Source organism: Gopherus flavomarginatus, chromosome 2 (assembly GCF_025201925.1).
Source record: "Gopherus flavomarginatus isolate rGopFla2 chromosome 2, rGopFla2.mat.asm, whole genome shotgun sequence".
Lineage (NCBI taxonomy): Eukaryota > Metazoa > Chordata > Testudines > Testudinidae > Gopherus > Gopherus flavomarginatus.
The window spans coordinates 293,837,346-293,860,688 of NC_066618.1; the positions used below are offsets into that span (position 1 = coordinate 293,837,346).

Sequence of the window (23,343 nt, forward strand, 5' to 3'; positions counted from 1 at the left end):
TGGGCAAGTCCCTGTTTCCTCTCGCACTCTCTGTCATGTCTATTTCAATGTCTCTTGCTCTTCAGTGCTAGCAAATTGGGGCCCTAGGTGTATTAAAGCAGCATCTCGTTAACAATAATATAGAGAAGTATAAAATCCTGCAAGTTCCCTCTTTCCCCAAGAAAATGCTCGTGGTGCCTAAGGGCAGGGATCCAGGCACACCGCAGAGGGGAGAGATGGAAGAGAACAGCTACGTACTAACTGGAGTGATGTATATCAGACATGGGAGGTAACTGTCCCACTGTACTTGGTTCTAGTGTAGCCTTGGCTGGAGGGCTGTGTTCAGTTCAGGGCACCACTCTTGAGGAAAGATGTGGACAAACTGGAGAGAGTCCAGAAGAGAGCAACAAAAATGATCAAAGGTTTAGAAACCTGACCTATGAGAAAAGGTTACAAAATTGGGCATGATTAGCTTAGCGAAACGCCGAATGAGGGGGATCCTGATAACAGTTAAGGGCTGTTACGCAGAAGATGGTGATCACTTGCTCTTCATGTTCACTGAAGGTAGCACGAGAAATAATGGGCTTAATTTGCAGCAAGGGAGATTTAGATTAGATAGTAGGAAAAACTTTCTAACTCTAAGGGTAGTTCAGCTCTGGAAGAGGCTTCCAAGGGAGGTTGTGGAATCCCCGTCATTGGAGGTTTCTAAGAACAGGCTGGACAAATGCCTGTCAGGGATGGTTTAAGTTTATTTGGTCCTGCCTCAGCCCAGGGGACTGGATTTGATGACTCTGAGGTTCTTTCCAGCCCGATATTTCTATGATTCGAAGATCCATCCTGTCTTCTGCCAGTGCAGTTACTGCCTGTAGTATATTCCTCCAGTGCTCTGTCCAGTCCAATTTTTTAGTTGCTCAAGCAGTGGGGCTTCCAACTGCATCTCGTGAGAAACATGCAGAAATATTTTGGTATAGACAGATGTACCATTGGGGGTGGGGGAAAAAATCAGTCTCACTAGCAACTCAGAACGCAAAAATGACCATCTAATAAGCACTATCCAGTGCGTTCAACTTACTATCTATTATGCTTCTACGGTCTCCATCACCCCAGGAACTGAGCATCTCGCAACTGTGAATGTATTTATCCTCACAGTATCCCTGTGAGGCAGGGCAGTGCTCTTATCTCCATTTTACAGGAACAGAGAGACTAAGTGACTTTCCCATGGTTACAGAGGATGTCTGTGGCAGAGCAGAGAAGTGAACCCAGGTGTCCCATGTCCTAGGCTTCCTTCCTAACCACTGGACCAAGCTTTGTCCCTTTAACTGGAAATGTGCGTGACCACATTGTGAACATGCAATTACTCAATGTTAGGTGCTCAGAGGACTGAGCAATTTTCTTCCCCAAACAGGGCCAAAGTCAATGGCATTGTTTCTGTTTATAATCAGGGCTGACTTTAGCCGTTAATGCTTTGCAGGTTCCTTACGATTATCAAGAACATTTTCACATCATCACTATGTTTTTAACAAGCGCAGGTGGCATCTCCTGTCATGTTTTATTGCACATCCTGAACAGCTCATTAAAAAAAATAAACCTGACAAACAAAGCTAGTCGCAGCTCAAGAGCGTTGACAGTTGCATCGGATTTCAGTACAGTAAGCAGTTAGCCAGTACGCACTCACACACTTAAAGGACACGTACAGTCTAGTGGTGCCAGATGTGGAGCCACTGATTCTTATGAATGTCAGTGCAATACACTTTTTAAACCACTGCCAGCTTGAAATTAATTTTTTTAATCTACTCTTGGTGCAAGTAACACTGAAGATGATTATAAATAATGATTTCTTTATCCTTTGTGCATCTGACAGCATTTTGTGTAGTTAGTTTTACTGCTTTCCTTATATTTCCAGTCAGCTGATCTATTTCCTGTGCTGTTGGATGCTTGTCTTTCACACAGCAAGAGAGGAGAGAAAACCTTTTTAATAAAATAGAAAAAGGTAATTGTAAAACTGCAAAATCTGGTAGGGGGACTCTGCCTGCGAGTAAAATTTGAAGCTACTTTAAACTTTTTTTGAAATGGACCTGATTTTAAAAGTTGACTGTGTCCCTTTAAGCAACACATGCATAATAGGAGCACTCAGTACTGTAAAAGTGGCTATTAATATTCAACTGTAGGCATCAGAGTCTATGCCTAACACAATAATAAAGATGAAAATTGACTTCATCACAGTCTAAAGTGTCTACCTGGGGAACAAATATTTGATAATGGGCTCTTCAATCTAGCAATCAAAGGGATAACACGATCCAATGGCTGGAAGTTGAAGCCAAACACATTCAGACTGGAAACAAGTCGTACTGTTTTTGTTGGGTTTTTTTCAAACGGGGAGGTTAATTAGCTACTGGAATAACAAGTGTCATGGAGGATTCTCCTTCACTGACAATTTTTATATCAAAGTTGGATGTTCTTCTAAAAGACTTGCTCTAGAAATTATTTTGGAGACAGTCTAGGGCTTGTGCTACACAGGAGATCAGACTAGATCTTCACAGTGGTCCCTTCTGGCCTTAGATTCTACAAATCCATGGAAGTTGGGAGCCAGACTGCAGGCAACGGGATGTGGAGGCTAAACTGCACACAATCCAACTGAACCCAAAGTCCAACTGCATTTCAGTTTGTTGCTCTATGCCTAAAATAAACTGTCTAACCATCAGTGCCCTTCTCACTTATGCAGGTGCAAGTCTTCAAAAGAAAGAATTTAGATTTGCTTTTACAACGCTGTGCAAAAACCCCCAATTCTGATGTGAGAGATTATTTCTCTAGAGGTTCCAGGTCCACCACTTGTTTCAGTTTCACTTACCAATGCAGTAAGGATTTTGAAATTTACATAAGTCACCTTCCTGACCAACCAGGGAATATTGCTGCTATATCCCTCAAGCAATTTAGTTGGATGCTACAGGCAGTCAGAGAGTTGGTCCACTTCCAGCACGGCTTATCACCTGGAGCTTGGATTGGCCTGGAACCTCGATCTGACAAAACCAACTAACGTACACTTTATGGAAAATCATCTGAATTGCTTCTTGCCTAAATGTGGCAAATCTACTCTCATAACAGATGCTTCACAAAGTTATGAGCAAACAGCGAACCCTAGGGAAAGGTCTGTGGTGCTCTCCCTCCTCCCACCAGATCTAAAATGTTCCTCTTCCTTCTTCCTCCCACACTCACAGTACCCACTACCCTTCAAAATCTACACGGCTCACACCTGCTTTGGTGAGTCCTTTGCATATGTGAAAAGGAAGTCTCTAGTGTCAGCAGGTTTTTGCTTCTCAGGTTCTGAAGGGATTATTTTTTCTATCTGGGACAGTTTCTTCTTTGGCTCAAATGGGTGCACCAGCCATCTCCTGGGCAGAGCATCCTCAGAGCATGTCTGTTTCCTAGTGCTTGGCATACTGAACGGCAAGCCATTACAGCTGAGCATGCCAGCTCCAACTCATGCCTTTCCCAGGATGGCGCCAAGAAGCCTGAGAGGATGGTGAGATGAGCGTGTCTAACAAGGTTTTATTTTATGCCACAAACATGGCTTGTGATTAGCCTCACTTCCAACCTGTTGTAAACCATTTGTTCAACGCCCCCTGCTTCAGGTCAGCTCTGCACGTGAAGAGTCCTGCATACATGTCTCTTCACACTGTGCTGAATTCTCAAAATTCTGTCTGTGCTGCTTCCCAGCTAGCAATGACTTAACATTGAGAGCTCATGCACGGTTGACACTAACTCACGCCGAACGAGTAAGCAAAATGCTCTATGGACTGTGCAAAAGAAAGAACAGTAAGCCAGATCTTACACCAGGTTTCCTCTACTCTATATGAATGCTCCACAGGTGGGCTGGTTTTGAATGGCAGATGAATTCGGTTTGCATTTCAAATGCCTTGGGATCTTCTGGAGTGGAAGATGCTGTATACATTTAAGGGGGGATATCATGTGTTCAATCAACAGAAGAACACGTGCATGTGAGCGAAGTAAACTAGACTAGGCTCAGGTCTCCTTAGGAAAACTTAGCCTTTTATATTTTGACGACCACAGAACTAAAACTCTCTCCTCGGTGGAAGAACAGGGTCAAAGCAGCACCCCTCTTTCCCCAGACACATGTAAAGCGGCGGATAATGCCAGACACACCACTTCTAATTTTACCACCCTGCACGCTGCGATTACTTAATTTGCCAGTGGGATCCAGAGCCCAGACAGTGAGCTCATGAAGACTGTTATCTGTACAGCATCACCAAACATTTCTGTTGCCTTTAGTCTGCTAAGCCTAATGAGGAACAGGAGCTGCTGGGCTGTGGCTGTGAGAATGTAATTTATAAAATTCCACAACTGGTAGGGGTGGAGGGGAGGGTGTGCATGCGTGTGGACAGAGATGGGAGTTTACTCTGAATGCCGTGGTGATCAAGTGCAGTAACGAAGCCGTTTCGCACTCTGACTCGAACAGCAATACAGTTTGAGCTCCAGAACGTTTCAGTTCTGCCTCCAATAGAAGGTGAGGTACAAGACCAATGAACAAAGGGAGAACACAGCAATTGAGATGTGTCTTCAATTCTTCTGAGGGGCCAGGAGGCTAAGCATGGACAGAGTGGCTCACAGCGATCTGGAGATGATAATCATCATGTATACCCTGAGATTTTGGTATGACAAGGGTGATTAGAGTCGGGTAACCGACGATCTCCCAACACCTCCCCCTTTTCCTCCTGCAGACACAGACACAGAAATATTTACAGAATAACGTAGTCAACTAACTGCAGTCACGGAGGATACAAAGAGAAACTTGAAAGTGGGAGCCCGGGTACACTAGACTGAGACAGACTTTCTCTAACGTGATCCTTGGATGTATAAACAGAAGCTGTTCTGATGCGACCCCTGCGGGAATACTGTGTCCAGTTCTGGTGCCTGCAATTCACGAAGGATGTGAATAAATCGAAGAGGGTTCAAAGAAGAGCCACAAGAATAATGAAAGGGCAGAAAACCTGTCTTATAGGACAGAGTCAAGGAGCTCAATCTAATTAGTTTAAAGGAGAGAAGGACAAGGGGTGAATTGATCAGTATGTAAGTATCTACATGGGGAACATACATTTGATAAGAGAGCAGACAAAGGGATAACAATATTCCGTGGCTGGAAACTGAAGATAAAGTCAGACTAGAAATACAGTACACTTTTGTTTGTTGTTTTTTTTTTTTTTTAACAATGAAGACAATTAACCATAGGAACAAGATTTGGGCTGGTGATGGATTCTCCATCACAGGCCATTTTAAAATCAAGGGTGAATGTCTTTCTAATGGATCAGCTCTAGTTCACGCAGCAAGTATTAAAGGGAGGTCCTATGGCCCGTGTTATGCATGAGGTCCAAGTAAATGACCACACCGACCCCTTCTGGCTTTATAATCTATGAATCCGGCCAAATGCAACCCACTGTATCTATCTGTGGCTAAGTGTCTTTGTCTGGAAAATGGGCCTCAGAGGATCAGAGACTCTCCAAAAGGCTGTGAAGACGGTGCTGTGTGTTATGCACACTGAGCAACCTAGTGGCGAGTACGTGCAACAAGGAAAGCAGCATCCAATTCCAGATCCAGATACTACGAGATGTCTTCCTCCTCAGTATGGGAGTTGTGTAAACAAGGAGCAGGATGACGGGGTGCCCTGCACTCAGAACTGTTCTGTCACTCCAAATGAGTCCCCAGGTACTTGTGGTGAAAGGCTCTGGACTGACACGCCTGCAAAGGAGGAGTGTTATGGCCTGCACCACCTCTAAGCCCCAAATGACCAGGGACCATTTGTTCTGGGAGCTGCACATACACATAGGGGGAGGCTGCCAGAGATGCTTAAAAGGCTGAATGACCAATTTCCTTTCATTTTAAATCGCAGCCATAGATCTGAGTTGTAGTACAGAGAGTCCATGCCCCAAAGACACTACAATCCTAGCAGATAAGGCAGACCAAGGGTAAGAGGAGAAGTATCAGTATTACTGGCCCCATTTTACAGATAGGGAGTTAAGGCACAGAGAGATTGAATGACTTGCCCAGGGGCACTCAGGCAGTTTGTTGCAGAGCAGGGAACTGAACCGAGATCTCCTAAGTCCCAGTCAAGCAACGGGCTAGAGTTGAACTGGTGTCCCTATGAGTTCAAACCTCTATGTTCTATTATAAATTCCCCGAGCCACCCCCTCACCTTTCCTGTATTTCCTTCTTACCTCTATGAAGGTGTTGAGCGTGGCATTGGTGGGGTTGTGAGTAATCAGGAACCGCATGTTTTTGTAGCACACCTCCACAGGTGCAGGCCGATTCATACGGGCCATGGTGAAGTGAGGGCGGCAGGGGGAAAGAAAGAAAGAAGGACGAGAAGAAAAAAACAAAAAAACAAAAAAAACCCTTGGCGTTTGGGGTGGGAGGGAAGTAATTTAAAAAACCCCCAACACAAATGTTGTGCAAATATTCCCAGCTCTTGGGAGTGTGTTAGATCCCCCAACACACACAAAAAGCCCTGTGCTTGAAGCCAAATAATAATAATAAAAAATAATAATCTCCCTTTGTAGTGTCAGTTTCCTTTGGATGTACAATCCAGAGCCGCCGCCCTCCCTGCCTTCTGCGCCGTCCGGTTTCCTTGCTCTCTTCTCTAGAAAGGCCTCTGCACCTGGGAACCTCCTCGCGTGCCGTTTCGCTCTGTCACGTTACCCCATCTGGATAGGTGGAGTACTTGGGAGCAGCGATGGGGGCCCGAAGCGGATCAGGCTGTGGCAGCAGCCAGCAGAAGTCCCTTGGCTGCGAGAGCCATGCACGGGAGATTTGAATGGTTAAACCCAAGGGCACGGACCCAAGGGCAGGCGAGCTGGCCGAGAGCTTTCCTCAGTGGGCACAATGTTGTGCGTGGCAGTACTCAAAGCTGCTCCCCAGCACCTCCATAAATCCACAGCCAGTCACTGGCAGAGAGAGCCTGGAAGGGAGAAACATACAGGATGAAATCACTTTGGGGTTGGGATCAAGTACACAGAAAGCTATACCGGGCCACGTAGTGCCAAAATTAGTAGGGGACGCAGCTGCTGTGTCTGAAGCCAAAGCCCTTTTTCCAGCCCAGTCCCAAGCAAAACACTTCAGGAATTGTCACACTAAGGGCCAGCTAAGGTGGACGTAATGAGATCAGATCAACTAACAGCAAATGCTTGCAAGAGAAACCAGGTAGGCAAGTGGACGGGCAGAGGGCTCCTCGCCAGGGCTCTACTCCCAGTTCTGCCCTTAGCTAAGCAGGTAACCTTGGGGAAATCACTGTCTACTCTCTGCCTCTGTTTAGCAATAGGCGTGCCATCGGCCCAGGTCTGACGGTGCTTTGAGGCTGAGCGACTGTGACATGTGTTTGTCAGGTGAAAGGTGTTAGAGGAACACACAAGATGCACTAGTCACCCTGTACGTCCTCTGCAAACCCCGCTCTCTCGCGATTGTGCCATGCAGACACACTCGTGAATGGCTCGTCTTCTGGGAAGGTCCATTTTCAAATATTGCTAGTCAGCTGCCTGCCCTGGTCATGGGGGGCTGAGCTCTAGCACGGCCTGTTGGGATACCCCAAGCACTGACTGAGCATCCACAGCGCTCAGCCAAGTCATTACCTGCTTGGAAAACATTCACCTGCTACTTGACCCGTGAGCGCAGGGAGCAGCTCGACGACAAAGACACCCGTCCCTTCAAACAAAGGCTCCTTCCACTTCCCGAGGCTGACAGGGGGTCTGGAAAGAGGGGGCTCAGAGCCCAAGGCCCAGCACTGGAAATGCTCTCCCCCTCCTGCCCAGCTATACAGGGAGATATGCCCAGCACCCACCACATGGATCTGAGAAGCCAGAGCTCAGCTCTCTGAACGGTGCTGGAAGCCCGACCGTGCTCTGGGAAAGAAGCAGGGCGGTATTCTCCCCATGCTGCACAGGCCCACACAGGTGGGCAAATGCCTCTACACCTTACAACCGGCACACAGTTCATTGCGACAACACACTGCAATTGCCTTTCACAGATGACGATGGAACCACACCGTACCCTGCTGCCAACGGCCCAGGGGAATCGAGCAGCAAGCCCTCCTAACAAGCTGGGATCTGGTCCGATGATAATCACAGCAAATCCTTACCCTGGTTGCACTGGCAGGGCAATGAGGGGAGTGTACACTGAGGGGGCAGAGCAGCTTACTGCAAAGGCGGCTTACGTTCAACGGCTTAGCCTAGGACGGGAAGGGTGGCCAGCAGGTCACAGGTGGAAGTTAAACTGCCCGGCTTAGCTCTGAGAAACTCTCACCAAGGCATTTCTAGCTGGCTCCATCCAAATGCGAAGGCTTCCTTATGAGAGGCACCAGTGTCTGTGCTCTAATGCGAATCATTTCTATTAAAAAACCTGAGACAGCTGCAGAGACACTCAGCTGTCTGCTCTGTGGGGGGAAGAGAGAGTGGATCCATCCCATGAGCCTTGGAAACGTGCAAGAACCACTAGCTACAGCGAGAAACAGTTCCCGCATCCTTGGAGGTGGGAGGGCAGAGGCGGCACTGGGGCCTTCAGGAACGGTTGGAGATTTTAAGCCATCAGAGCATAGACTCAGGATTTCTTTAGCAGCTTCGCTCACTAGAACTGTCCCTGAGAAGATAACAACCTGCGCTGCTGTGTGGCTTCCCCCGGCAGGAGCAGCAGCACAGGAAGGCAGCTGTAAGGAAAGGTCTCCCTCGCCCTGGGTCAGTACCATTCCTCATTTGTATGATTTAAAGGGACAGCAACAAGGGTTATACATTTCATCTGCACTGCTATTTCCCCATTAAATTCCCCCGCCACATTTGAACACATCCATGCTCCATCATACTTCTGTCCCCACATGCTGTGCCAGCAGCCCCCTATGTCTGACCCACCTTGCAACAGTCCATTCTTTACAGAGTCAATACTGGAGCAGGATTTGAACACGGGCTTGGGTATGACAGGACAGTATCACACGGGTCCTTTTAAAAAGGCATTTAGAAGTAACAGCTGCTTAGTTCTTTTCATAGATCCCAAAGCACTTTACGAAGCGGCGTAAGGACTATCTGACAAACACACCAAGGTGTGGAAAGAACTGCCCCAGGGCCCAATATGTTGGGCTAGGAATGGAATTTAGGTCTCCTGGGTACCAGTCCAGGGCCCCGTCCCCCGCAGCATGCTGCCTCCTGAGCTGAGCTGTGCTGTGCTGTTCGCACACATTATCTAACTTGTGCTAAGTACACCAGACACTTCAAACACGTTAGCTAGCATGTGTTAACCGGTATGTGCTAACAGCACACCCTTCCCTCCTGGCCCAGACAGCCACAGGAACAATCCAGACTCGGGACTCAGCAAAGAACAGCAGAAGAACTTACCCCACTCCCTCTGCAGACACATCTAGTGCCCCATCACCACGGTATGTAGGCCCTGCTGCCACCGTCCCAAAGATACAGTGCCGCACAATTGGCCATGGCCATTACGGATGTATTGCCTGCCTGAGGCTTACACCACAGGTCATGGTGAAAGCTCTGTGCCCTCGGGTCTCATCCAACACAGCAAGTTCTAATGTTGAGGCAGCCTGTGCGTCCAGGGGAGAAAACCAACCTAGCAAGGAAAGATGTCAAGGATTACAGCACAGGGAAAACACTGGGTCAGGGTTTCGAGTTCCTGGGGGAGGGAAGGGGAAAAAGAACTCACAGGGTGGATAATTTTAAGTCCAAAGAAAAGATCAGATTCTTTAGGCCAGCAGACTCCAGATGCATCACAAAAGGCCAACGCTCTCCCAATAAGAGAGAGAGACTCCTAAATTATACCTGCCTACCACAGGGCATTTCAAGCCTGAAGTTTTCTTCTAACTAAGTTCATATATGGCCCTAACACCCTAGTATCTGAGGCCTTGATCACTGAGCAGTTTTATCTTCATAACATGCCTGGCAGGGAGGAAGCAGCTCAACTTTACAGGGGGAAGGAAGGCAGAGAGGGTATGTCTACACAGCAAAACAAACAAACAAACAAAGCCCCACCTCACAGCAGCAAGTCTCAGAGCCCAGGTCAACTGACTTGGGCTTGTGCAACGGGGCTGAAAAACAGCAGTGTTAACATTCCTGCTCGGGCTCTGAAACCGGGTGAGGGGCTGGGTCTCAGAGCCTGGCCTCCAGACTGAGTGGGAACATCTACATTGCTATTTTTAGCCCAATAGCTACAGCCTCAGGGGCCCAAGTCAGTTGACCGGGGTTCTGAGACTCACAGTTGTGAGGTTTGGGGTTTTTTGTTTTTTGTTTTTTTTTTTGCTGTGCAGACATACCCAGAGAGACTCAGTGACTGACTTACCCTAAGTCACACAGGAAATATCTGTGCAGTGCTGGGAACTGAGCCCAGCTCGCACACCGAGTCCCCCTTCAGCTCTTTGTTACTGCCCTTGTCCCTACAAATCGGAGTTTCCTTGTCCTTTGAGTAACTAAAACAAACAACAAACGCGCTCTGCGTGAACGAGCCGGCTGGGGGCGATTTGCGGCAGGTTCTGCCTGAGCCCTAGCCCTATTTTCAGGCAGCTCGACACCATTTTCACAATCGCAGCCTCTGCAACTCCACTGAAAGCCACAAAGACCCCAGATATCCTGAAAAGCAAAGTGTCCGTTCTAACAAGCAAGATACCAAGGTGACCATCATAGAAAGAGAGGGAGGCTGCGGGACCCTGGATTCAACTCCTGCCTCTGCCACGTTCCTAGTGTGACTTTGGGTAGGTCAGTCCCTTAAACTCACTTCCCGCTCTGTACACTGGGGATAGGAGCACTGGGACATTAGATAAACACATTAGCAACTGTGAGGCACTAATATCTTGGGGTCCATATGAGTAACCAAGATAGAATGATTAACAGGCTGGTTGGTCCAGGTGAAATGTCTTCTTTCACAGCCCAAAAGCCTCATCAATTACAAGCAGCCAGCCGGTACTCCCGGGTATGAAAAACGGCAGCGTTTCAGAAAAGAGCTGGACCGGTTACTGAGGCCTGTGCTGAAGTGGCTGGAACCAAAAGGTCAACAAAGGTAGATCACTCATCCCAGCCTTGCTGTCTCCAAACGCTGACAGTACCTCACTCCTGTCACTCAGCCAGGAAGGGGAGATCTGATAGGGTCTGCAGGTCCCCCCTGCGGGAGAGTCCTTTGCCAGATGGAGGGCAGCCCTGCCACAGAAGGGTTGGGGGCAGGCAGAGCTGGGGACAAGGGAAAAAGGGGAGAAATTAAGGATCTAACTGCGATACACTGAATGCCCCTCTCTCTGCCCAGATTAAAGTAAACTAGAGGAAGGCCCTTTGCGACAGTGCTCATTCCCCTATGGATTCTCTCCTATTTGGGTCTGAGAAGGATCGTCATTAATAAATGCTATTTAATAAAAATAAGGATCTTCCCTCCCTTCTACGTTGGTCTGCGTTTGCAAAGGACTTAGCAGAGTGGGCTCCTACATAATGCAGCAACACAAATAAATGACACCACATCTCCTCCCAGTTGGACACACCATCTCTTAGTGGAAAGAGCACTGGGCTGTAGCTGGATATAAGCAGCACGCTCCCTGGTTTCCTTTCCACTGGAAATACTGTATTCCACTCCAAAACCAAACAAAACCAAGGCCAACTTAGTTGACTCTATGGAGGAAGGATGGCCCAGTGGCTAGGGTGCCAGCATAGGACTTGGGAGACTCAGTTTAATTCCCTGCTCTGCCACAGACTGTGTGTGTGACCATGGGTAAGTCACTAAGTCCCTCTGTGCCTCGGTTTCCTCATCTGTACAATGGGGGTAACAGCACTGCCCCATCTCACACAGGGGGACGCTGCAGATCAATACATTAAAGATTGTGAGGTGCTCAGACAGTATGACAATGGAGGTCAGACAGATAACTTCACCTCACCTCATCTCCCAGCTCTGGTTGATTGACACCAGGTAGACAGAGCACTTTGGGCTGTAAAGAGCCACTTGTGTGTGTTTCCAGGAGATACACTATAAAGCACAGATGATCCAAATTGCACTATGTGCCTGCTGAGTGCCATGTATTTCTGCTTCAAGATTATCCGGGCACGTTTAGGCTGTGGTTCAGGGGGCAGTTTGCAATTGGCCAGCTAAGCAGCAGAGTGAGGGAAAGCAGTGAGGGAAAGAAAATAAACATAACCAAGGAGGATTCATTTCAGCTGGCAGCTGATTTAGTAGGACAAGTTTGCTGGGAAGCTGGTTTGTAACAGGCTACTAACAAAAAGCTGGGGAGGCAGGAAGGCGAGAGTAATCTCTGCCTGGATTTACAGGATAGGCAGGAGATTAAAAACAACCAACATGCAATTTAAAGAGAGATGGCATTACAAAGTAGCAGCAGTGCTAGCAATGCGAGCCATGGCAGGAAAGCAGCTCACACTCACCCCTTATTTACAGCTTGGAAAGCTGGAAGTGACCAGTTTCAAAAAGTGCAGTCAACAGCTGGTGCAGCGCCGTGCCCCTGCAAGGCTCATGGGCTAGAAAACTCATCACTGCTCAGTGCAGTCACCTACTGACCGAGATAGAAGGGAAATGGCTAAAAGCCATTTTACCCATGTTACAAGGAAAACTCTGCGCTTATCTTCCCCCTTCTGCTGGGCAAATACAACACACACACTGACACCCTGCCAAGACAGAGGAGCTGCCCTAAATGCCACCTTAGGAATACAAATGTGGAACTGGTTCCTCCGAATGCAAGTACCATCTGCTACAATTAAAGCTGATCTGAGCCGTCCGTCGCTGAGAAAAACCCTTCAGCATCAAGGTATTTTGCTGTTAACCCTCTGTAACGAAACATGTGAGATTAGGGACTTTATAGCCACATCTGGCTATGTTTCCAAGCAACAGCATGCAATTTATTACACACACGCAGGGAACAAAAGAGTATCTGAAACGTCTATCCGTATCTTACCTTTAAGTTGCTAGTATCCAAGCAAACACAACACAGCAGGGTAGGAGAAACCACACACGATTTCTGCCCTGAATAACTCAGTCTGCTTGTAACCAGTCAGCCTGCCCTAAGCAGCCACATGACACTGACACCGCTCAATGGTTAATGTCAAGCAAATGCACCTCTAATACTCTTAGGTCAATTAAGCTTTTCCTCTCTCTCTCTTTCTTTGGTTCTTCAGTCGGTGCCTGCTCCTGAAACATGAAATCAGAGACGCATTCCACTTAGAAGCCTCCAGAGGAGCTGGAAACCTATTAATAAAGCTACTAGTGGATGAGAGGTAGACTGACAGCACAGAGAGTGTCCCTGTGCGCAAATAAGTAACTGGCAGCAGCAACGCGAAACATCCAGGCTGTAAGAATGGACGTGAGGAACATGCCAGAGACATACGTCAGTAATAGCTATCCTGGGGAAGGGAGAGTGCAAAGCAGTTATAATAAGCCTTTTCCTATTGAAGTATAGGTACGTGATGGATGCAGGCGGTTTCGGGAACCAGGGTTGATGAGAATTCCATAATCACTGCTGACGTGTACAGCAGCTCCAAACACCCAGGTCTTGGGATACATGATAAGAGGCAGCACACAACAGCTGCCCACCTGTATTGGAAAGCTGTAAAGTCCATAAGGGTCTATCGAACAGTAATGGGAGAAGACTGAAGAAAAGAAAAATGAAGCTAAAATCCCTTTCCCTGGGGAAATTTCTGGCTGTGGAGCAGTCTCCTAAGAAAACTGGTAAAAGCCCCAGTGCTTCAGTGATCTCTTGAATCTGGCTCATTTCAGAGAGGGAGAATCTGGAGCATTTTTCAGGCAGCCTTTAGAGCAGCTCACTCCTGTGAGGGAGGATTTTCTTGTGCATTTCACAGTCAAACACAATGTTAAAGAACAGCCAGATTCAATGGCCCCTCATTTAAGCCCTGAAACTAGACAGAGCCCTTGTGTATATTCCGCATGGAACAACTGTGGACAGTCTGGAGACTGTGAACAGGGGAGAAATGGAGGAGCTCCCCAATTTCTATGACTGGAGGACATCCAGTATGCGGTCTACAACCTGCCTAGCTGAAGGAGACGCTCCACACCATCCCGGCTGGAGGCAGCCTCCCCATTTGATCACCCACTCAGCCACTAGAAGACTCTTGTTTTGAAACTCGCACCTTCCCCAGGTCACAGGCTGCTTAGCTCTGCCTGGTCAGAGACTCAAAATAGCCCATAAGCACATAAGTAAACTGAAACGGGAGGCAGCTCAGCAGAGCAGCATCTTTGTTTGGTTCTCACTTGGTGTAGACCCAGCACAAAAAAGCAGCTGGAACTGTCACAATGCTTCACAGCACACCTGAGGGAGGAGGCTGCTATCAGAGGCTTAACCCACTCAGTGCCATCCTCTACCTTTTACACTACACGGGAGACCATGCTAATGCCGCATTATCCAGCATCCCCTGTTATTCTTTCAATTTAGCGGGTGCCTCTGAAGACTGCTGACAAACATCCACGAAGGGGTTAACGATGGAGGGAGAGAATGATTGATGGGCTGTCCAACTGCGGGAAAGAGAGCTAAAAGCAGTTCCTGTTGTCAGTAGGAGCTACGTGCCCGTTACTATTCGAATTCTGCAGCACCTGAAGACCCCAAGCAAGACGAGGACCCCCCTGCACTCTGCACAGTGTAAACACACATTAACAGCCTGTCTCCGCCCGCAGAGACGGACAAGATCAAGGGATTGTGGGGAGGGGGGGGGGAAGAAAGGAAGTACAATCATCCCTATTTTAAAGAGGGGGAACCCAAGCACAGAAGGATGAAGGGCCAGGCTGTCAAGGCAGCTCTGCACGTTGGGCGATGAACAGTTCTGGAAATCTGAGCTCTCTTGAGAAATTGGACAGTCAGCTCTCTCAAGTCCTAATCCCGTGCCTGAACCACAAGCCTATCCCTCCTCTCCTACCTAGGCTCTGTGGCAACTCAGTCAGGGCCAAGTTTTCCCATTAATGGGCCTGACCCCAGACCCCCAAATCCAAACGTCATCCCCTAGTTTCAGCAACAGCCCTCTGAAAATTGCTGTGGCTCCCCACGGCAGGAAGCATCCTACCAATGTTCCCCAACACCCTGCCCACACACCAGCCCAGCAAGCCTCGAGTGGACAGAAAAATAAACTGACATGGAGACACAGCAGATTTTCCTAAGAATGCCACCACTTGTGAGCCCTCCCGCGACACTTACATAGCCACCTTCAGCAGGAAAGTCAAACCGTCCACTTGGCAGAAGATGACACATGGCAGCAATACTGAAATGGGCAGCAAGTATAAAAGAGAGTGGGAGAAAAACCAACTGGCAATGGTTTTTCGCCCATTGTGTGAGGCAGTCCCTCCCTGAGCTGGAGTTCTCGCAGATGGAGACATAATAGCAAAGATCTTTGCTGATGAATAATATTGGACAGATCCCCTCCCAAGGAAGACAACCTCAGGGCAAGTGACCTCTGTGGTTTGTGGGCGTGCCCCACTCTTAATTCAGTCTCCCCAGTGTAATGACACAATAGGAGGAGATCCTTGCCCTGCCCTGCAAATCCTCTGATGAGGCAAACCATCTTGATGTGGGGCAATGTGGACCTATAAAACTGTGTCATGTTTATGCAGCACTTGGCACATTCAAGTCAGTTCACAAATAACTAATGACTCAGGGCACTGATCCTGTGAGATGAGGAAGGATTTACCCACCTGTGAAATGGGGATAACAGGCTGAGGTTAACTGACTAGCCAATTTCCACACAGTGAGTTAGAGGCAGTGCAAAGATTAGAACCCCCACCCTCAACTCCTGCCCCAGTCCAACGGGCCACATGGCTTCTCACCCCTACTCTCCACAGAACCTCAGTGGAAATTTGGTTCCCCGCCTGGGAAACTTACTTTGTGTGAATTCCTTTGCGCTAATGTAAGGCTGTTGGGGTTTTACCCTCAGCGGGCAGTACGTGGAAACCGGACAAGGCCAACCGGATACCACGCTCTGTGAGAACTGTCAGCAGCCTGTAGCATTCCAGCACAATCAATGATCCCATGTCTGAACTTATCACTGTACAACATAAAGTTAGACTGTATGTGCAGGCTATCCTCTTGCTCCCTGGAGATACCCGCCTGGGAGGAGCAAGAGGAGGTCTCTCCTTTGTTCAGCTAGTTTTCCAAATGCTAAGAGGGAAGGTTCCTAAACTGGCACAGAGGAACTGCATGTCTGCAGAGGAACTGCATTCCTCTTTCATTGTTGATGCCTATGCCAATCTGGGATGGGGAAGAATGAGAATCAGCAAGACAGCAACATAACAGGGGAGCTAAGAACACACTCCATTTGTACTGGTGACCCCTCAAAGGGCACCCAGTGACTTACATTAAAAAAAAACAAACTCAAAACAAATCAGTGCTCTATGTGAAAGTCCTCACACTGAGTAAATCAGCAGAGTTTTCCACTGACCTCTAAGAGAGCTGCAGGTAGCTACTGCTTTCCGTGTTATGGCCTGAGTCAGGAAGAGAAGCAGCTCACCTCACATTTTCCCCCCAAAACCGCCACTGTCGCACGGTGTGGTTCCCTACAGCATCTGCGGTGCGCAGTGAAGTTGAATTTTTAGGGAGAGGGCCCCCCTACTGCCTGAAACCCCGAGCTTCAAGAGACGTCTTTCCCAGTCTCGCTGCAGCGAGCTCAGCGCCTGGAAATGCTTCTGAAATCTTACCCGAAGCGAGGACGCTAGCACGCCAGCCCTGGGTGTCAGGATGACAAACTCCTTCCTTGTGCGCTAGAAGTGAGGAGGTGGACATAGTGCCCTGCAGCCAAAGTGCTAAGTTATTCTATTCTCCTCCTTTTAAAACCTTCCTAGAGGAAGCGACCTGATGAGGAGCAGATCCCCCCTGTCCTCTCGGGAAGTGAAGTAGCTGAGTATCACGTTTCCAAGGGCTATTAATAACCCATCACATCACACAGGCTTGCCCGAATCGCCCCAGTCAGGATGCAGCAGCTCCGACGGGGTTGTTTTGAAAGGAGTATCCGGTGAAAGCCCCTCTGCACTTCAGATAAGCACTGAGGAACTTCTCTTTCACTGCAGACACCTGCTTTCTATATTTAAAACCCTGCATCTGTTGAATATGTTCGGCTTGGCTGAAAACAAAGCTGTAAAAGGGTACAAGGGGGGGGGATTGGGGGCGGGGGGGCGAGTGGGCAGGGGAGTTCACATAGTGAGACAAAGCTGGACATTTCCACTAGCTCCCTGCTCCTAGGAAAAAGAGAAAAATATAGGGCCTTTCTGTGGTCACTGCATCAGGGGAAAACAAAAAGCTAGCAGCTGGCCATCAAGGAAAAGAATATTGACTATTAACGGGCAAGCAACTGTTATTAATGGTGTTAAAATAATGAGTCTTCTTCCTATTAATAGACTGATTATTATTTGCATCATACTAGTGCCCAGACGCCACGACTTTGTCAGGGCCACTTCATGCCAGGTGCTGTACATATGGGCCACTGCACCAGAGAGTTTACAGCTCGGATTTTGCAAAAGGAGACGCAAGAGAGAGTTAAATGCTGAAATTCCAGGGAATTTCAACGGGATTTGAATCCTGACTCCCTCGGGCTCCGTTGAAATCCCAGCCTATTATTTTATTTACGACAAAACAAGCGAGTGAAATAAGCAGGAAGAGAGGACAGGCTGGCAGAAATTGAGGCATGTTTTTGTAGAGCTTAGATGCATTCGCAAAGTTGGGGGGAGGGGGAGGGCATGTGCCCATGTGTTAGTGTATGTGTTATCAAAAGCCGTAATCGCAGCTGACCACCTGCTTATCTATTATCAGCTGGCAGGATGCTGTAGGCAGCACAGTAGAAATGAGTCTTAAGGAGGGATTTGAAGGAGGATCAGTGAGTGATCAAACTATTAACTGAGTGAAACCCAGATTTCAGTCACACTGAAAGTAACAGTGACAGTGTGAGCAGAACTATTTCCCCCACGCCGCAGAGGTTCACGACAGAACTGCTAGTTGTACAATGGGAGCGTTTGGTGCTTTTACCCTGCTTGACTATAAATAGAGTTTCTTGATATCTGAGCTCACTACAACCAGGTCCAGCTGGTCTCTCTCTCTCTCTTTTTTTTTTTTACACTAGAAGTACAGGACAGCACATGCTTAGCACACATTCCCTCTGTGCTGGAACAGCTTTCGTTCACAACTAGAATGCAACTATATTTCAAAATAGGCGAAGGATGGTCTCATAGCTAAAGCACAGGACTAGGACTCAGCTCTACATGGGAACTGCCAGACTGGATCCATGGTCCAGCTAGTCCAGTATCTGTCTCTGACAGTGGTCAGCATCGCATGCTGCAGAGGAAGGTGCAAGTAATCTCACATTAAGGCAGATGTGGGATAATCTGACCTTCATATTAGGTAGTCTCCTAATCTCGAATCCAGGGGTTGGCAACCTTTCAGAAGTGGTGTGCCGAGACTTCATTTATTCACTCTAATTTAAGGTTTCGTGTGCCAGTAATGTATTTGAATGTTTTTAGAAGGTCTCTTTCTATAAGTCTATAATATATAACTGAACTATTGTTGTATGTAAAGTAAAGAAGGTTTTTAAAATGTTTAAGGAGCTTCATTTAAAATTAAATTAAAATGCAGAGCCCCCCAGCCTGGTGGCCAGGACCTGGGCAGTGTGAGTGCCACTGAAAATCAGCTTGTGTGCCGCCTTCGGCACGTGTGTCATAGATTGTCTACCCCTGCTCTAATCGATAGAAATTGGTTTAAACCCTGAACCATGAGATTTAATATCCCTTCCAAAATGGATGTTAGCATTATCTATAACAGGGGTCGGCAACCTTTCAGAAGTGGTGTGCCGAGTCTTCATTTATTCACTCTAATTTAAGGTTTCGCATGCCAGTAATACATTTTAACATTTTTAGAGGATCTCTTTCTATAAGTCTATAATATATAACTAAACTATTGTTGTATGTAAAGTAAGGAAGGTTTTTAAAATGTTTAAGAAGCTTCATTTAAAATTAAATTAAAATGCAGAGCCCCCCAGACTGGTGGCCAGGACCCGGGCAGTTTGAGGGTCACTGAAAATCAGCTTGCATGCCACCTTCAGCATGCATGCCATAGGTTGTCTACCCCTGATCTATACCAACTCTGGCTTCTGGGATCCATGTCAATATCCAGGCCCTTTCTAAATCTTACTAAGCTTTTGGAATGAACAACATTCTGTGGCAGTGAGTTCCACCGCATATTTCCTTTTTTTGGTTTTCAGTCTCCCATATTTTAGTTTCACTGATGGCATCCCTTGTCCTTGTGTACCCAGACAGAGAATGAAAGTTCCCAATTTACCTTCTCTGCTCACTCTATATCATTATGCTTCTTACTCATCTACTTTCTAAGATAAGCAATACCAATATTTTCCATCTCTTTTCATATGAGACCTTTTCCTTCCTCTCTATCCTTTTCACCATCAATTCTCCATTCCTGCTTCTGCCACAAATTTTCTGGTCAAGTTACTTCACTTCTGTTTGAGTTTTCTCATCTCTAAAATGGTCCTACTTCACGGGGAGGTGTTGAGGCTAAATTCATGCTTGGAACGCACTTTGAGGCCCTGGAACACAAGAACTATGGATTCTTAAAATGTATAGGTTGGCAGGCAAATTGGAGTAAATTACCAATAAGTGCTGACTTCTATGATTCACCAATATTTACAGTTACAAACCGGTTATGTGCCACACCTGTCAAGCATCAACACCCCACGGGAGCATCACTGAAGACCTGCGAGAGCACAGACATAATAGAACCCAGATCTTTTGAGTCCCAGGCCAGTGCTCTATCCACCAGGTCACACTGCTCTGAAGAGACACATACACCCCGGCCCCCAGAGTTGCCTTAGTTTTATATACAGTAGCTGTTGTGGATCATATGTAAAAGCTTGTCAAAGCACTTTGTGAAGCCCAAGGATAAACACTAGTAGTGTGGTGACACTGAAGGGGAATGTAGCAGCTGCTAAGTTCTATTCTATTCTATTCTATTCTATGAGTCCTTCACTGTTTTCATTCTACATCTCTTCACGTTGTGATCATCAATTTCTAAAACTCTGGACTTTATCCGTTACAAAATCTAAAGACAGAACGCGATACAATTACAAGAAATACCTGCATAGCGACAGTCTGTGATTGGAAAGCTTCACTTGAGAGGATACTGCAGCATTGAAAACTACATAGGACTTTCCACTGGGGATTTTACATCACTATAAATGGAGCCTGTCTAAATATAAAAGCTAGGACTTGCGTCTGACCAAGGTTATAAAAAGATTCTGAGTTACACTAGTAAAGCGTAAATGAATACATATACCTGATAAGAACGAAAGCCACTATCATTAGCACAAACTAAAACAAGACGAGAATACTTCTCCCTCAGTTACTTTCTCCCAGTCTTCATTGTTCTCTATGTCATGGTTTCATAACTGGGATGGGAAACAGACATTTGCAAATGTAGCTGAATTTTTCCTCATGCTTACAATCCCAGGCGAGGAGATTTACCGTACATTGGCTTGAAGTTTGAGACTTGGTACTGTCAGGGTTGAATCTACTGATGATTAAATGATGTTCACCCGTTTTAAAAGTATCTTTAATATTTTTGCATACACACCCAGAAACAGAAATGTTCAAAAAATTAAAAATATTCAGCCATGAACTACTAGGATTCTCAGCAATATTTACACTAGCAATTGTTCCCAACTTTGGCAGGATGCATACAAACAGACCATAAAAATCATGTCACTCAATTACCTTCCTTAGAACCCACACAATTTATTCACTGAGGGCCACAGGTTTATTCAGCAATTTAAAGACACATGAAAAGACATGAAGCTCACAATCCAAACACACTAATCTCATTTCTGATCGTTTCAGAGGCCGCCACCACGACAACTTCTCGAGCTAGAAACGGTGTTAAATGTTTCACCTTTTGAAATGCTCAGTACCCAGCTCTCAAGTGGCAAGCAGTATTATAACACTAGTGCCTCAAGAAATTTCAGCTTCTAAAGTTACACCAGAATTATAGCGGGGGAAGAAGGAAGTAAACCGAAAAAGAATGACACAAGTTATATCATCTAATATATCCCGACCGATCCAGGTTCAAAGCACTTTGGTACACCAACCTCAATGCTTTCAGGACCACCAGTGTCTTCTAAAGAAAAGTCCTGATAAGCAATCGGTAAGAAAAGACTGAAATCCTTGGCAGCTCTCTTCAAGCATTCCACTCCCAGCTCAATATGACCACGACGCAACCTGAACACCTAAATAATCAGAGCTATTTTGGATTTTTATCCCAAGCATTAAAATCAGCACACACATTGAGAGAACAGAAACCTGCATTCCACAGATGAAACAATTTCTTCGTTTTAAGTATCCACAGGGTCCAGCCCTTGCTCCGACAGAGCTGCCAGTTTGCAGTCTTTATTTACTCCCTCCAGAGAGGGCTTTGCTGCAAACAGACGCTCTGTTTGTTGACAAAGTGTTAAGTAGCACGCTTCACATAAATCTCCCTATTTATTATCAAGGCTGCATGCACATTCATCAACCACTGCTGAGCACTTAGCAGCTGCTACATTCCCCTTCAGTGTCACCACACTACTAGTGTTTATCCTTGGGCTTCACAAAGTGCTTTGACAAGCTTTTACATATGATCCACAACAGGTACTGTATATAAAACTAAGGCAACTCTGGGGGGCGGGGTGTATGTGTCTCTTCAGAGCAGTGTGACCTGGTGGATAGAGCACTGGCCTGGGACTCAAAAGATCTGGGTTCTATTTCCAGCTCTGCCGCTGGCCTGCCGGATGACCTTGGGTTCATCATGTTACTCCTGTGCCTCAGTTTCTCCATCCATAAAATGGGTCTATGATACTGCTGTCCTTTGTAGCACACACTGAGATCTACTGAGATGTCCTATATAAAGAGGTAAGTATTATTATTAGTTCTACTTCCAGGTTTGCCAATCACCATAGAAACTCAGTGTTGCTATGCTATAGATGCATCTTGACCCGTATCTGAAGTAATACTTGGCAATTGCAGAGCACCATCCCATTATGTACAAGCATTACTGTACAATACTGTACAAGCATTAGTACAGCATCTCTGAGAGGCAGATAAACACATTTTTCATGGAGGGGGAGAGGTTAAGGCCCTCCTTTTTGAAGTGCTGAGCACCTGCAGCTCCCTTTGAGCTCTGGAACCGCTGTGGGTTCTCTGGTATCAGAGGGGTAGCCGTGTTAGTCTGGATCTATAAAAAGCAACAAAGAGTCCTGTGGCACCTTATAGACTAACAGAAGTATTGGAGCACGAGCTTTCATGGGTGAATACCCACTTCATCAGACGCATGACATCAGACATATTCACCCACGAAAGCTCATGCTCCAATACATCTGTTAGTCTTTAAGGTGCCACAAGACTTTTTGTGGGTACTCTAACTTTAAAAATCAAGCCAGTAGTTCAGACACCAACTTCAACAAACCCAGCCTGACACGTCTGGCCCAAGGCCATGCCTGAAGTTACATGTAGTCAATGGGAATAGCCAGGGATAGAAGGTAGGAGTTCTTCATGTTCTAGCCATGCTAAGACTGTATTTTCTTGTGTCAACTGTAAGTCCTGGCAACTTCTATTTTTTCTTTCATCTAAGCAGACTAATTCAGGTTTGGCCAACAGAAGCACGCACTGGACATACAGCAGTGGTGGGCAACCTGCGGCTCATCAGGGTAATCCACTGGGAGCGGCGGCCAGCATGTACCTGCGGATAGTCAATATAAACAAACTATCTCGCAGCCTGCCAGCGGATTACCCTGATGGGCTGCATGCAGGCCGCAGGTTGCCCACCACTGACACAGAGGCTACTCACCCACCTACAGGGTCAAGAGATTTCTTGGGCTCCCAAGTAGCTAACCCATGGCCCTCTTGCACTCCAAACACAGGCACTGCAATAATGACAGGACACTATCAGAGCTAAATGGTCATGCAAGCCCTGGCGGAGAAGCCCACGTCCACCCATGTGCTTCTGTCCTGGGCATTAGTTAAAACAGGGACAGAAGCAGCAAGTGGCTGACCGAGTTGGAAGCAAATTCAGGGTGTTTCACTCCAAAGTGGGTGCCGGGGTAAGAATTCTTACAGGCTTGCAAAAAGATCTATAGACAACCTCAAGCAGTGCAAGAGTCCTGGGAAAAGCTGAGCCTCTGAGTGCAATGAATGACAAATGCCAAAACTGGCACAACAATCCCCTTCCATCCTGAAAATAAAGTCACCCAGAAGGTTTTCTCCAGGGAAAAGACAATCTTCTCTTCACAGTCACTGGCAGCAAGATGGTAAAGGAAATACAATTTCTTGTCAATCAGAACAGACTCATTCCCAGAATCTCAC

At 46.8% G+C, this 23,343-nt stretch overlaps 1 protein-coding gene across 10 annotated transcripts in view; it reads right to left on the bottom strand.

Annotated features, from left to right (window-relative positions):
- The window catches only part of PTP4A3 (protein tyrosine phosphatase 4A3), a 174,244-nt gene that overhangs the window by 38,880 nt on the left and 112,021 nt on the right, over positions 1-23,343 (bottom strand). For 6 of the 10 annotated variants that reach the window (XM_050941418.1, XM_050941421.1, XM_050941428.1 and 3 more), the window contains one exon: positions 6,207-6,946. In XM_050941418.1, the coding sequence (XP_050797375.1) occupies positions 6,207-6,311 (105 nt within the window). In that variant the 5' untranslated portion in view covers positions 6,312-6,946. Of the gene's footprint in view, positions 1-6,206; positions 6,947-9,362; positions 9,383-10,317; positions 10,336-12,916; positions 13,166-16,653; positions 16,832-23,343 lie in introns of those variants that run through there. The other 4 variants (XM_050941419.1, XM_050941422.1, XM_050941427.1 and 1 more) reach the window with 4 other exon arrangements.